The sequence below is a fragment of the Danio rerio genome, chromosome 7 (assembly GCF_052040795.2).
Source record: "Danio rerio strain M-AB ecotype USA chromosome 7, GRCz13ab, whole genome shotgun sequence".
Classification (NCBI taxonomy): Eukaryota; Metazoa; Chordata; class Actinopteri; order Cypriniformes; family Danionidae; genus Danio; species Danio rerio.
In genome coordinates this window covers 64,682,132-64,697,309 of record NC_141027.1, presented here as the reverse complement: position 1 = coordinate 64,697,309, position 15,178 = coordinate 64,682,132, and the positions used below count along the sequence as shown (strand labels likewise).

The following is a 15,178-nucleotide window of genomic DNA, read 5'->3' as shown; positions in this document are numbered from 1 at the left end:
GCAGGTTTGAACTACCAGAACTGTTGCTAAGATTACAACTCTGATGAATTTTGAAAAACAAAATGATCCTGGATCATGTCAAATCGTCTAAATATAAATCCAGCTAACAGAGAAATCCATGTATGAAGGATGGACCCCAATAAAGGAACCAAAAAAATGTAAAAAAATAAAAATAAAAATAAATACAAATTCATATGACTTCAGGGATTTAACTGTAATCATAGGACACCAAAAACACACCTTGTGCCAAAAAAAAAAAAAAAAAAAGATTGCAAAAATGACTGCCTAACCTGACATGGCAGACATTGGTGAACAATGTGTTTACTATTTGCTTGTGTGTCGCTCTGCTTACTCCAGCGATAATCAAGCAATGCAGTTGTAAACGCATACCCTGGCCAGAGGTGGGAGAGAAGACACTGGGCGAACAAAGGCATAATTAAGTTTGCTGGTGCACAAAACTGGTCTTGGAGCTTTATTTAAGTACTGTTTAACCACTGATCACATTAAATGCTTTTGGTTATCTTTGGATCAGGAACGGAGGATGAGAGAACTCTCTAAATTCACCTAAAATATCTTGATTTGAGTGTCAATTATGAATGAAGGTCTCAGACGATCGAAACAACGTGTTATCCTTTTCCTACATTATCCTAAAACAACTAAGCTATATATGAAACTATTGAAACCTTGTCTACTTTTTAACTACATAAACTACATCACTAAAGTCCAAATGACACTTTTTAGCATCCTTTATAAGAGGGTATGGCCACAATTCAAAAATGTGCTCAACAATACAGCCTTCTAGCTAATGAAAAACACAATCCTTCTGATGGAGGTTTGGTTGAAACAACCAACCATTACAAGGCTTTAGTTTCTGTAACATAATACTAATAATAATTCAGTCCAAAATGTAGAATACCGGCACATAAGATGCCAGTATGTACATTTCAGAGTCTTATCAAACTGCAACCAAAGACCGGTTACTCACTGAAACTTAGCAGGGCTGAGCCTGGTCAGTTCCTTGATGGGTGACCACAAGGGAAAACTAGATTGCTGTTGGAAGTGGGGTTAGTGAGGCTAGCAGGGGGTGCACACATACACACTCCGGCCAGGTTTTATTTCTTTCCTGCTGTTAATTCAGACTTTGTTCACCCGCTGACCAACCGCCACCTTTTTCACCCGACTTCACCCTTTCCACTAAATTTAGATCTGGTTTCCAAAATCTCATGTTAAAATTGGGGACTACCAAAAGAGAGAGATAACAGGTGAAAGTGTAGGTTGTACAAGAATTGTAGGCTAAATGTCAGTTTTGTTTGCCCCTATGTGATGAGACATGAGAGCCGCGTGATGTGCGGTAAGGTTTGTGGCTGGTGAGGCACTGACTCTTTCAGTCAGATTTACAAACATATCCACTCAATATATTTGCAAATACCAGGGCTCAATTTGTACCGGAACACACTGGATCCGGAATCTCTGAAATCTGATCTGGAACCTCATTTTACTGATCCCCCTCCTCAACCAACCCGCTGTTCACTTTTACTTTCTTCCGCGACTCCCCCAACCCACTTCACTTTCATCTGCGACAACCACCTGCAATCAAACACACACAGCACCATGGCGGACTCTCTCTCTGAAACACTATATTGTTAAACCGGCAGCTCCTATTCATATTTCACCAGAGTAACCGACCGCTACCACGTTTTATTTGGAAATTTATTACAGCGCCGCAAGAAATCTGGAAAAATAGCTGCGGGAATGCAGTCCTCTAGTGTATGGCCATTTGCAATAAATGAACTTATTAAATAAACTTTAATAAGTGTATGTGGTGTGATTCGGTTGTATTCAAAGTAGACACAGTGTACGATTTTTTTCTGATGTTTTTATGGGGTTTTTTTTTTGGACAAAGCTGTTTTGACCTTGAATCATGTTTTGCACATGAGTCATGATTTATATTGTAATTCCTGAACTGTACAATAAAAGCTGTTGCTATTAAAAGGAAAACATTGTATTTTTGCATGTATTTTTCAACATTTAAAATTAGATTTTTTTTTTAATAGTTACAATTTATTAAAATCTGCTGAATTGGATAGCTACTTATTTAGATGTTATGTTAGTTGACATCTGAAATCATTCAGAACAAATTTCATTTTCAGAATGGACCAATTTCGAGAGAAGAAAAAGAAGAACTTTATTTAATGACTATAGTATAAGAAGGGATGATTTAGAAAAAAAAAAAACACTTTTCATTCACAATAAGACCAGAAATGTGTTAACAACATTGTTTTTATTTTTAAATCATAACGATGTAGGAAATCTATGTGGCTGAACATAAGTGACCTACTTTTTTTAACCAATAATTTGTTCCACTTTTATCACTGAAGTATTAAGCATCTGTACTTAAAACATCTACATGCCAACACAAGTTTATCTTTCAAGTTTCAGCATATTCAGGTAATAAAACTTTTGAGTTATTTCTTTTAAAACACATTGGATCGCCACATTGTAGCAAACCCCAAACATTTCAAGCCTCCACTAAACTATTAGTAAGACACAAAGAAAATATGTAAACTAAATAAATAATCCTAAAACCAGAGCTCATACACGCACGTCTCAAGCACGAGGAGCTTTTGTCTTTTAAACTCCGAAAAGCTAATTCATGTAAACATTTTTTAAAACGACACACTATAGACTTGGTGCAAGATATAGCACTGTGCATTGTCTCTTTTGGACCATATAAACTAGTTAAGTGGCAGCTTTGTAACATGCTATGGTTGAAACATGAAGCTTGCCACATCATCTGGACAATCAAACTTATATAATGTATTCTGACGATTTTGAAATAGATTGTAGAATATGATTGGCTGCATCCAATTTTGGTACAGCTGAAGTGAATATGATTAACTGTAGTTGGTGTTAAAGATTAGCAATTGACCACAACTGTTTTGTGTTAGAGGGATAGTTCATCCAAAATGAAAACTCTGTCATCACTTACTCACCCTTTACTTGTTTCTTTCTTCTGTTAAACAAAAAAGAAGACAATAAGAAGCTAAAAACCTCTAACCATTGACTTTCATAATAGGAAAAACAAATACTATGAAAGTCAACAGTGACAGCTTTTTTCAGAATGTTTAACAAAAGAAAGAAGAGTGAGTAAATAATGACATAACTGCTATTTTTGTATGAACCATCCCTTTAAAGCAAAGGCAATAGCTGATAATAATGCATTAAACTGACACTGCTATCAAAGAGCATAAAACAATATGCTAATTTAACATATAATTAGCTATAAATTGCAATACTTCCATCTAAAAGTTGGACCCTTAAACTCTATATTTCACATTTGCTTACGCAGACACACGCCCAAGCTACATTTGTAAAAATAAATCATTAATTCTATAGAATACTAATGAACAACCTAATGAGAACCTTTCAAGAACACTCTATGCTAGAACTTCTACGCTGTCTTGGTCATCTCATCAGTGAATTCAGCCATGATATCATGCAGCCAAATGTCCCGTTCCTCTTGTGAAGTGTCCACCAAGTAGATCATCACCTTACGTTCCCAGGGCTGTGACGCCTCCTGCACGGATTCCAGTTGGGCAACCAGCGGTTTCTTCTCAACGTGGTTCCTGAACACAATGGAGGCCTCCTCTGACCACTGCCTGGGTTTCAGACCTGGAAAGATCAGAAACATCTTCAGATATACTCCAAAGTCAATACCAAAATGAATCTATTGCATTTGGAATAAGGGCTGCAAGGTGTGAATGAGTGTGTATGGATGTTTCCCAGTGATGTGTTGCAGCTGGAAGGGAATCCGCAATGCAAAACATATGCAGGATAAATTGGCGTTTCATTCCACTGTGGCAACCCCAGATTAATAAAGGGACTTAGCCAAAATGAAAATGAATGAATGAATATCAAAAGTCGTTGACACTTTATTAAACTTTCAGTACCATGAATGCGGTATGACATTGACAAGGACTTTAACCAGCTTATGGAAAGTACAAGTGATAGTCAAAACGAGACATTGATATTGGTCACCAACTTTATGTCCTGAATGCTCTTTAAGTCAGGATTGAATTTAAATATATTCAAATACTAGCCACTTTATACAGTTTTTACTTGCTGATGAAAATGTTTAGTCAATCAGTTACAATGACAGCCAACATTTAAATGCTAGAGGACCTGCTGAAACAACCTGTTCATGTTAATTGGGGAACATATGGCACATTTTACAAATTAAAATTAACTTTCATGCACAATCATCACTAGGGATTGCAAAAAAAGTGTTTGGCTAAGAGCATTTCAGTGGGTAAAAATGCTTTACTGGTGCAAGAAGCAAATGGAGAACACAACAAATAAAGCTCAGATCATCTCAACTGGTTTCCTGAACATGACAGTGAGTTGATTTAAAAAGCTAAATTTAAACAGCCTCCACAGTCATTAGATCTCTGTCCAATAGCACAATGTTGGGATGTGCTGGAACAGGAGCTGAGAAAATAAACAAGCAGTAGCTTTGTGATGCTAGTAAGTCAATAGCTATGTTTCCATCCAAAAATTTGAATGAACTTTATGCACAAAACTGGATTATTGCATAAAAGACGTGCGAATAAAGCTGCGTTTCCATCCAACAGTCAAATCGAACAAAATCGCCACTTCCTGATTAACTGGTGCCAAATATCAACAGTACAAACTGATTTTGCTGCGATATTAGAAGCTGCATCAATCTTTTCTTCATTTATAAATGACTTGCGCCTCAGAAAGCAATCCTGACATGCAGTGAACACGCGGTGGTGTTTGAAGGTGTCAGACGCAGAGCACAGATGCTGTTGATACTGGAGGTCATTAATAATATAATAACACTAATACTTAAATGGTAAGGCACTTTATAATGACCAAAATAACATTTCAGATGCTTTACAGTGTGCCCAGCCTGATGGATTGTCCATTTACACACATTTTTATCATCACATGATCTCTTTTAACAAAATCCCATGACCTTTTTTAATGCACATGCTGGAGTTTGTGCGGCAAAAGTGTTTTCATCGCAGTTAAAGGGAATATTTTCTTATCGAATAAAAAGTTTATCCTACTCAGTTATGCGCACATGGTTTTTATGCAAATTTTCTAAATTTATGCGCATCATGCCACTTCCATTAATATTTTTTTATGAGCATATGCAAAATGTGCCCGTCCAGTGCATGACTGTGATTGGCCTTGAAGGTCATTAGTTTATTGCACTTTACCGATGTTTACAGAGTGCAAACACAGACGAGCGATCTACTGATGACTCAACAGATCTTCATGGCTTTAAAATGCTCCAGTGTACCTGTATCTGTGTTTGCACTCTGTGAAGTGCAGTGAACTGATGACCTTCAGGGCCAATCACAGTCATTTCTGTTGAGCACTGGTGAATGCTATGGCAAATCAACTTTGTTTAAGAACGCCATCAACACTACTCAAATGTTAGCGGGAAATGGACGTTTTTAAAACTTCAGTACCAGGATAGTACAGCAAGAAATTGTACAACAAGAAAATTATATGTACCTGCTAGTTGAGCAGTAATGGCCTGGAAGGGGAGCTGGCAGAACTCCTGGGTGAGGGGCCGGAGCTTGGTGCCGCTCACCAGTTCATGCTTGCCATAGTCCAGCTGAAACACTGACACCAGACCATTGGTCAGGACACCTTTTACTAGTACACGGTACCAACTGCAAATAAAACACAGAATGAGTGGTCACACAAAACACATCTAATACCCCAGTGCACTTTCATGTCCTGAAAAGCTGTTGTATTGCACAGTTTATTTTTCAACCCCTATTAGACACACCTGAAACAGCTAATCAAGCTCTACTTACATACTAGAAACTTCCTGCCAGGTGTGTTGCAGCTAAACTCTGCAGAACGCCAGCCGTCCAGGATTGAGTTTGGGAATCCATTGTTTACACATTTCTGTTGGTAGTCTATCTAGATCAGCGATGGGCAAATTCTGTCCTAGAGTGTCCAACCTTCTTCAACACACCTGCTTGTAGCTTTAGAGTGATCTTGAAAACACTGATTAGCTTGTTCAGGTGTGTTTGATCAGGGTTGGAGCAAAATCGGAGCAAGACACCAGCCCTCCGGGACAGGGGTTTGCACATTCTTGATCTAGAGTCAAGAGCAGTGATGCTCAACCTTGTTCCTGGAGATCTACTTCAGTGTAGAAATCAGCTCCAACCCAAATCAAACACACCTTGACCAATTATTTAGGGACCTGAATAGCTGTAAAGTGTTTTGAGTGCCCTATAAATGTAATGAATTGTTACCCATAATTATCTTTTGTTTGCCATTAAACTGTTGACTGCTGCTTGTATATTCTCTCAATAATAATTTGTTTTCTTGTTTTAGGTCAACTGGGCGCACAAAAAAGATCATCTCCAAACAGGTGCTGGTCCTTTATTAATCTTCCCTAGGCTATGTATAGTTTTCACCTTCTTTGTGAACATGCAGCTTCCTTCACGGTTGTGTCTTGACATGCTGTTTGGTAAGTTATTGCTGTCATCATTTCTTTACAAAATAGACATTTAAATGTTATAGGAAACAATCTACCTAGAACAAGGGCACAAATTATTATATAGGGAGTACAATTCATTTAAAACAAGGGGATGAATTAGAAGTTACAATAAATCATGAGAACTATATAGTAAATCTAGGGAATGTCCTGGTTACGTACATACCCACGTTCCCGGAATAGGGAATGCAGACGTGTATCTAGCAACAGACTATAGGATTATACCAGATGACCAATCACTCTGAAGAGTAAGAAAACAGGCCAATGAATGCCAAATGAATAGGCAGAGCTCAGCTTTACAGCTGTCAGCGATTAGCCATCAGTGGAATATATCAGCTGGCGGCTGAGAATTGGAATTTTTGCCTGTTGAAGAACCGATCACAGCAGCTAAGCCCGTTATGCTCATTCCAATGTCCCCTAGGCCCTTTATTTATCATTACATTAGAATAATTAGAAAATGTAGATTGGGGTCGTAAATGTGTTTTACCTAGCAAATATAGACTAAGGATTTTAGAAATACAACAGTACATTGGGAAAGGGTACCATTCCCCGAAGGGAAAGGAATGCTGTGGAGGACACCTGCTACCCAAGAGGAGAGACTTGATAGCATTAAGAACATATGTACTAGCCCGATGAAGGGGGAGTGGTACATATCATAAGCTGGTTAGCGGGTATGGAAGACACGGGTCTGCCTGATCAGGGGGAACACTCCGTGGCTAAATAAGCGTATGGGGTCGACATGGGGGACCCCGCATAGCTGGCATCAAACCTCAGCATGTGGGAAGGCTAATACAGGCATAGACATCACACTGAGCCAAGTCGGGTGCTGGGGGCCTCAAAGAAATTCTTTAGGGCTAGCCAAGCGGGAAACTAGCAGAATAAAAAGAACATAAGCGAGGGCGATGGCATAAACTAACAAGTGGACCAATCTCTCCTATGATACGGCACTTCCTTTCTGCCAGTCATAAGAGAAAAGAGCTGCTTAGAGATGTGTCACACAAAGCACAGTGCACGGACATGACAATGAAAGGGCCGGGCCTGCCTCCTTTGCAGAAAGCACTTGCAGGTTTACTACCTTATATTAAAAGGGTGGAAGGAACCTTGGCACACAGCTGAACAGGGTCTCAGGTAAACATGAGAATAGGCTGTTCTGAATGTCTGAACAAATGCCACCAGAATCTAAACCCTCCAGAATGATACCAACGCGACCAGCAGAGCTGTCTTTATGGACAAAAAACTTATAGATATTGAATCGAGTGGGTTAACAGACCAAACCATATCCGCTGAGGCTAGAGAGATCCCAAGAGGGCAAGCGAAGGGGGTGGGGATGGAATTAACCATCTCGCGCCACTCACCTCTGAGGAACCAGCTGATGAAGTTATGCTTATCCAGAGCGCTACCATCCGCCTCCCCACAGAGAGTGGGGATGGCAGCACGCCAAAAACCTTCAGTGTGGATAGTGACAGACTGTGATCCAGCTATCCTAAAGAAAAAAAAAAAACACATCACTAATCTGGCATTTCTGAGCTTCTTCTCAGAGGGAAGCAACATGGCTCTGGCCATGAGATACACAGATAACCCACCCGCCTTGGACAGGGGACTTAGTTCATCCCTCCAGGTGGCGGGGCCCACCACCTGAGGAATAGCTTCGTACCCACTGTCCGCCTCGCCATAAAGGGAGGTGAAGGCGGAAGCACACAAGGACCAGGCGGAGAAAAATGCCCTCTATGCCAGCATGTGCTCGCTGTGCGCCCCTGGGAAGAAGGGGGCGGTAGCTAGAAGATTCAGCCACAGCCATGTCACTCTGCAGCCCAAGACCGGTTACTCACTGAAGCTAAGCAGGGCTGAGCCTGGTCAGTACCTGGATGGGAGACCACTAGGGAACACTAGGTTGCTGTTGGAAGTGGTGTTAGTGAGGCCAGCAGGGGGCGCTCAACCTGTGGTCTGTATGAGTCCTAATGCCCCAGTAAAAGTGAAGGGGACACTACACTGTCAGTGGGCGCCGTCTTTCGGATGAGACGTTAAACCGAGGTCCTGACTCTCTGTGGTCATTAAAAATCCCATGGCACTTCTCGTGAAAGAGCAGGGGTGTAACCCCGGTATCCTGGCAAAAGTCCCTCTATCGGCCCATACGATCATGGCCTCCCAATCATCCCCTTCCACTGAATTGGCTCGATCACTATCTCTCCACTCCACCAATAGCTGATGTGTGGTGAGCGCACTGGCGCCGTTGTCCTGTGGCAGCCGTCGCATCATCCAAGTGGATGCTGCACACTGGTGGTGGTGTGAAGAGACCCCCCTCATGATTGTAAAGCGCTTTGGGTGTATGGCCATACACAATAAATGCGCTATATAAATACACATTACATTCATCTTACATAAGCCCGCGCATAACACATTCTAGTCATTCCAGCTGGGGGACAAGCCATCTCTAGCCACACTGACTTGAGAACTTGAGCATGACAGCTCGCCCTCTGATGTCACGATGGGCATCTGATCTCTGGTGTCATCAAGCGGTGGTGCGGGCATCCCGGAAGATGAACCGACACAACCACTCGATGCTTAAATGGGGTGCGCTGTGGAGGAGTGGTCCATGGGCCTGGAGGCGATAAATGAACTGTGATCCTCAGATCTGCCCACGTGCTAACCACAGTGCAACAGCCATGGTCTCACAGCGAGTGCATGAGCTGTCTGCGAGCACCGCATCGACATGCTGGACACCCAGACCTGTGATGCAGTGCCCATCATTCGGAAATAACCACTGCATCCAGAAACGCACAGTCAGAACAGCGCCTTGAAAAAGACACATTGATTGACCATGTTGCTCTCATAGGGAATTTACTTTTACTTACATAATTTACTGTAATGGAAACTGTTCTTTTGTGCACACCAGCGAAAAGCCCAGGAGACAGGTAATACCAGATCGACCGATGCTGTCCCATCTCCTCCCGCACAGATGAGTAAACTGGTTTCAGACTTGAAATCAGGTTGGCAGATAGAGTGTCTTCAGTCTCGTGAAAGGCTCTGAAGCTCACTTCTCAGTCACCAGCTGATACTGTATATCCCACTAGCTAACCGCTGACAGCTGTGGAGCTGAACTCCGCCAATTCATTTGGCATTCATTGGACTGTTTTCTTACTTTTCAGAGTGATTGGTCATCTGGCGTACTCCCATATGTTACCAGACACACTTTGTAGTTTCCATGAAGGGGAATTAATTAATATAGAGTGCACACAATTTAGCTAAAATATAGGAACAAATGAATAAATTGTATGCACAGTAGAAACATTTAATAAATGGTGTCTGTGATTTATTCGTTTTTTCCTGCATCTCTTTTAGCAAAGTGACATTGACTTACTTGTTTTCCACCTTGGCAGCACAGACCTGGTTCTTCTCGACTTTAAGCGCTTTTTCCTCCATTTTATTATAATGCAGAATCATCTCCCCCATCAAAACCACCAGTTTGTACATATCCTGCCACGGCTGTAGCACAAAGTGGCCAGGATGGCATGCCACCGAAACAAACACATCCATATTTTGGCCAATTTCAGGCAGCTCCAATGCTGGTGGAAGAGAAAGGCGTTCAGCTGGAGAGCCTGCAGGCGTGCTTTTGCTACCCAGTGGAGGTGAGGTCTTCTTGGGTGTGTGTAGGGCTCTATCCCCTCTGTCAGTCTTGAGGCTGGAGGTCTGGGTGGCGGTTGGGACATTAAGGGATTTTAAAGGCCCTCGGCTGCTTAAGAAAACATCCTTCTGATGGTTCCACAAGTCTGAATCAGCCAACTGCTGGTTTAAACTGCAACTTGTGTCATGGAAGTTCTTGCTGGTAAAGAGATAGACGTGTGCGAGGCGTTTGGTCTCATCCACTTTAGCGATCTAGAAAAAGAGAATGTTAAGATTTAGTGCTGCTTTTTCTGCTGTGAGCATTTCAATATGCATCAAATTGCTTTGAGTGACTTGATATATTATAGTGGAGGCGGCATGGTGGTTCAGTGGTTAGCACTGTCAGATCACAGCAAGACAGTAGCTCATTTGAGTGCCAGCTGGGTCAGTTGTCATTTCTGTATTTCAGCGGTCAAAAGCTGCTGGCGCACCAAGTACCGCCGTCGCCGCGGTATGAATGGCGGCAAAAGGAACACATTGAAGTAGTAACATCTGTAGCTGCGGTGGCCACCATCAGCTGTTCCTCACACGCGCGGCACGGTCAATTTTCAAATGATTTTGTTTTCCTTTGCCACTGTTTAGATTAATACTGAATGTGTGTCGTTGTTATTACTTGAGGTTAGGATTAAGAGTAGAGTAATATGCTGGTGTTTAACTGCATTGCTTTATTGCATTCTGGTATTGGGCTCTCACATACACTGTGAGTACTTCATAACCATGGTAGGCATTTCTCTCTGTCTCGCACTGAACCCAGCTGACCCGTCACAACCGACTGGGTTATTGGACCAAACAGCGCAGATAAGTCTTGCGCAAAGGAGGGGTTTGGCAACAAATCAATCACTGAACAAATCATATGAGAGTCGCTGGGATAATTAGGTAAAAATAAATGCATATTATAAGACAATGAAGGTGTTTTTGACCTTGCATGCATATCAGCCTGTTGATGGAGACCCCCAAAACCAAAATATGATCTTTTGTAATGCATAATAGGGGCTCTTTAAAAACTTTTTTTCCCCCTCAATGAACAGCATTAGTACTTCACTGGCCTTCAAGCTGCAGTCACTGATGTGGAGAACTGTGTCTCTCAGCCACTGGACAGCATCAGGAGTCCATAAGCCCACGCTGACTGGCAGACCAGCCAGACAACACTTCAGCGCCTGCACAGTCACACAAGCTCACATTTTAATGGCATAAAGATTAAACAAATCAATTCAGTCAAAAATAACCTTGTGTCTACACCATTTTTTGTATTTACAACTAAATGCTGCTATTTTTTAGTATTTATTTTTGAAGGACAGACGAGTAGAACATCCCTTTAAAGGCACAATATGCTGATTTTTTTTCTTTAAAATATCCAAAACTACTAGAACTGTGTAATATATTTTGATTACTTATGTGCTTACATTATCCCAAATGTTTTAAAGATTGTCCAAATCCAGAAAAATAGAACATTTAACTAGTCTCAAGAACCATGTACTATGTCACTATGCTAATTTCATCACACTACATTTCTGGTTTGGTTTTATAGAAAATGGAAACACCAAAGATGCTTCAATATGTTGTGTGTTTTATTAGGTGGCACAGAGCAGCATTAAAACAGAACATTTATTTATTATTCCGCTGTGGCGACCCCTGATAAATAATGGGACTAAGCCGAAAAGAAAACGAATGAATGAATGGATAAAAACCAACGCAATTCCATGGCAATTCGTAACTTTTGGATTTAGTGACTTTTGTATTCAAATGTACATTCTGATTTGTAATTTTGAATATGATTAGCTTATCTGCTAATGAGGTGGGTGGAGTTTGCGGGCATGCCTCATTTAAAAATTTTTACATTTTCATATGAGCGGAATGAACAAATTAGCCACTTTTCTGATAATATGTAAAATAATAACATGAAATGGGGCTGGATAAAAGAGTGCTGCTCTTCTCCATGTGATTATGACTGGAAAAAAGCGGATATCTGTAGAATAATAAAAGCTCCTCTGCGACAATTGTGTCAGTGCTCTCATTTCACATTGACAGCTTTCAGCTTTACTACTGTGCTTCATACTAAGTCTGAAACGTCTGGCGCAAAAGCATTAAGGGCATGTCCGAATCCACTTTTGCTAATTTAAGTATGGAAAAAATTAGCTCTGCGCTCGGCAAATGGTCTTACAGGGTTGTGCTTATTCTCTTAATGAGTTATCAATCAATCAATCAATCAATCAGTCTCATCTCACATTCTCTTTAGGAGTCAGTTGCATTGCACCATGGTGCAATTGCATATTTACATGGCGGATTTTGTAAGAGGAAAAACTGCTTCACTAGAAAGAAATGAGTTAAACAGAGCATCTGCAGCGCGAGGATAAAGAACGAGCCTTCTTTATTCAGCCTCTGTACTTTCTCCTTACTTTACTATCACTCTTTACTCCTTTACTTTGGTGGATAAGGAAACAGTGAAAACTCACTCCACTGAAGACATCCATTAGTCTACATATTTAATTTTGCTTGTTAAGTCAAAGATTTGTTTAAAACTACTTCTAAATTATATTTTAATTTCCAGCGAACAATAATAATAAACAATGGACAAAAATAAAAAAGTGTGGTCAAAAAGCTGAGTTATATCCAAACACACGTCCTGTTCATATGCCCCATATATGGTGATGCAGACGTCTTCAACAGGCAGACAAATCTAAACTTGTTATTATTAAAACAAATATAAATATGTATGAAATAAATAATACTGATAATAATATTTACATTATACAATGCAAATTGTCATTAATAAACTGAAAAAAGACAGGGAGGCATGAAGAAAGCGTGGAGGCAGTGTAAATAATAAAAGTAAACAATAATTTTTGTAACATTTTAATCCTTTAATTTTGTTCATCTGTAAAGATATTTGTGCATTGCTGTGTGTATTAAGACATGTTTAAGCATTTGGACCTGCATAGGCGCATAACACGCTCTGCACTGGACTTTTAGGCAGCTTTTAGTTGGTCATTGGTGCGGCCTATTTCAGATCCTCAAAATAGCAATGCGCCAACAATGCACCTTAACACACCTTCTTTTTTAGACTAGCGCAACCATATGTCTACAAAGTGTCACAAATGGATTTGCTATTTAAAACAATGTGACACAAAACATGAAAATTAGGGTTGCGTTAGTCTGAAAATAGCAGCAAATCACACCAAACACATCTTGGAACTGTATGATAGGGCCCAAAATGTTTAGAATACTTTAGCTCATCTATGAACGTGATTTCTTGATAGGATGTCCCTTAGAATGTAATTAAGATGACAACTCCCATAATTCCACACTCATTCACGACATCATCAAACGACACCTTTGTTTACTGTGGATACACGCCTACTAGTGGTGAAACATACTGTGCCTTTAAAATACAAAACTACTGTTCACAAACAAAAGCAGTTCTTTTTTTTAATGCACTTCATTGAAACTCATTCATTCATTTTCTTGTCGGCTTAGTCCCTTTATTAATCCGGGGTCGCCACACTTCATTGAAACTTAATTAAAAAATGTCTCCTGTTATAAACTGTTCCATTCATTTGAGCTCACTGTGCTGTCATTAGCAGTTGTCTGACCTGGGCTGGGGTGGATATAAGGTCACGCAGCAAAGGAGGTGGAATCTCTCTCAACTCAATGACCTCGACTGATGCCTGGACACCTACATCCACAAACAGGATATCCAGCACCCGGCTGCCATGCAGGTTTGTTATCTATGAAAACCAGATCAATACAGATCAAACCAAATTATTTCAATTCATAATTTCAAGCAGGAAACACTTCATTTTATTTTATGAATTACTCAGTTGCACCATCGAGAATAAAATTCATAATATTCAGTTCATCTTTATTTCTATAGCGCTTTTACAATGTAGACTGTGTCAAAGCAGCTTAACATAGAATTTCTAGTAAATTGAAACTGTCAGTCCAGTTTTCAGAGTTGAAGTTCAGTTTAAATTATATTAAATTACAGTGACTTTTATATTAATGCTATATCTAAATTAATAAAACATATGCAAGAGTAATTGGTGGTTTATTCTTCTGTAGAAACCATGATAAATTAAGGATTAAGCTGTATGGTAAGTATGATAAGTATCATTTTGAATTCCTTAGGGGTTGGTAAGATATTAGTTTTTTTTTTTTTTTTTTTTTTTTTTTTACATTTGTTATAACGGTAAATATATTACAGTATAAAATGTAAGTTACATGTTAAAGTATGAAAAATGTATTAGGACATTAATAGCTGAGTCGTCTCTAAAGGCTATTGCATAATTCTCGTAATTCTGACACACGGTGAATCCAGCATTCCAACAGTTTGAGGGAACAATTCCATACAATTCAATTTAAGAAACAATCAAAAGGATAAAGTGCCCCGTTGAGGCCTTTGGACTCAGATTTACATTATCCTTTATTAAACATTAACCAAATGTGTAATAATCTCAGACATCATTTCTGATTCATGACAAATGTTGCTCAGTTGCACTAAACAGAGGTACTCTTCAAATAACTGAATAATAGACTTTTTCACTCTGCTATTGGCAGGACAGACTCACCTCCACTCGGGACCATTTTCCTTTATATCGAGCCAAACAATTTTTGCCACAGAAAGGCCGTGAAACCAGAGACTCTGATGTGACCTTAAATAAGGAGAAAAGTTGTAAGCCTATTCTGTCTGTCAGTATGTTAAAAATGGGGATCACACTACTCTACAGTTTGATAATATACAAACAATAAACAATAATAATTCAAAACACTTTGATATACACACTTTTGGGGAAAAAAACTGAGACCACTTGACAATTCAGTTTTTTTATGGGATTTACTGGATTTTTCAGTTATCTACCACATAAAACATATGTTAGAGTAATTGTCATTTTATTTCGCTGTGGCAACCCCTAAAAATCAAGTATTAAGCTGAAGGATATTGAGGGAGTGAGTAAGTGAGTAAGTGAGTGAGTGAGT

The 15,178-nt window shown here is 39.8% G+C and overlaps 1 protein-coding gene across 6 annotated transcripts in view; it reads right to left on the bottom strand.

Annotated features, from left to right (window-relative positions):
* Positions 1–2,262: 2,262 nt before the first annotated feature.
* Positions 2,263–15,178, bottom strand: part of tdrd7b (tudor domain containing 7 b) — a 59,729-nt gene continuing 46,813 nt past the window's right edge. For 4 of the 6 annotated variants that reach the window (NM_001353929.1, XM_087258374.1, XM_087258375.1 and 1 more), the window contains 6 exon segments: positions 2,263–3,672; positions 5,545–5,705; positions 9,903–10,417; positions 11,251–11,361; positions 13,795–13,929; positions 14,770–14,853. In NM_001353929.1, coding sequence (NP_001340858.1) covers positions 3,452–3,672; positions 5,545–5,705; positions 9,903–10,417; positions 11,251–11,361; positions 13,795–13,929; positions 14,770–14,853 — 1,227 coding nt within the window. In that variant the 3' untranslated portion in view covers positions 2,263–3,451. 6 annotated transcript variants of the gene reach the window in all.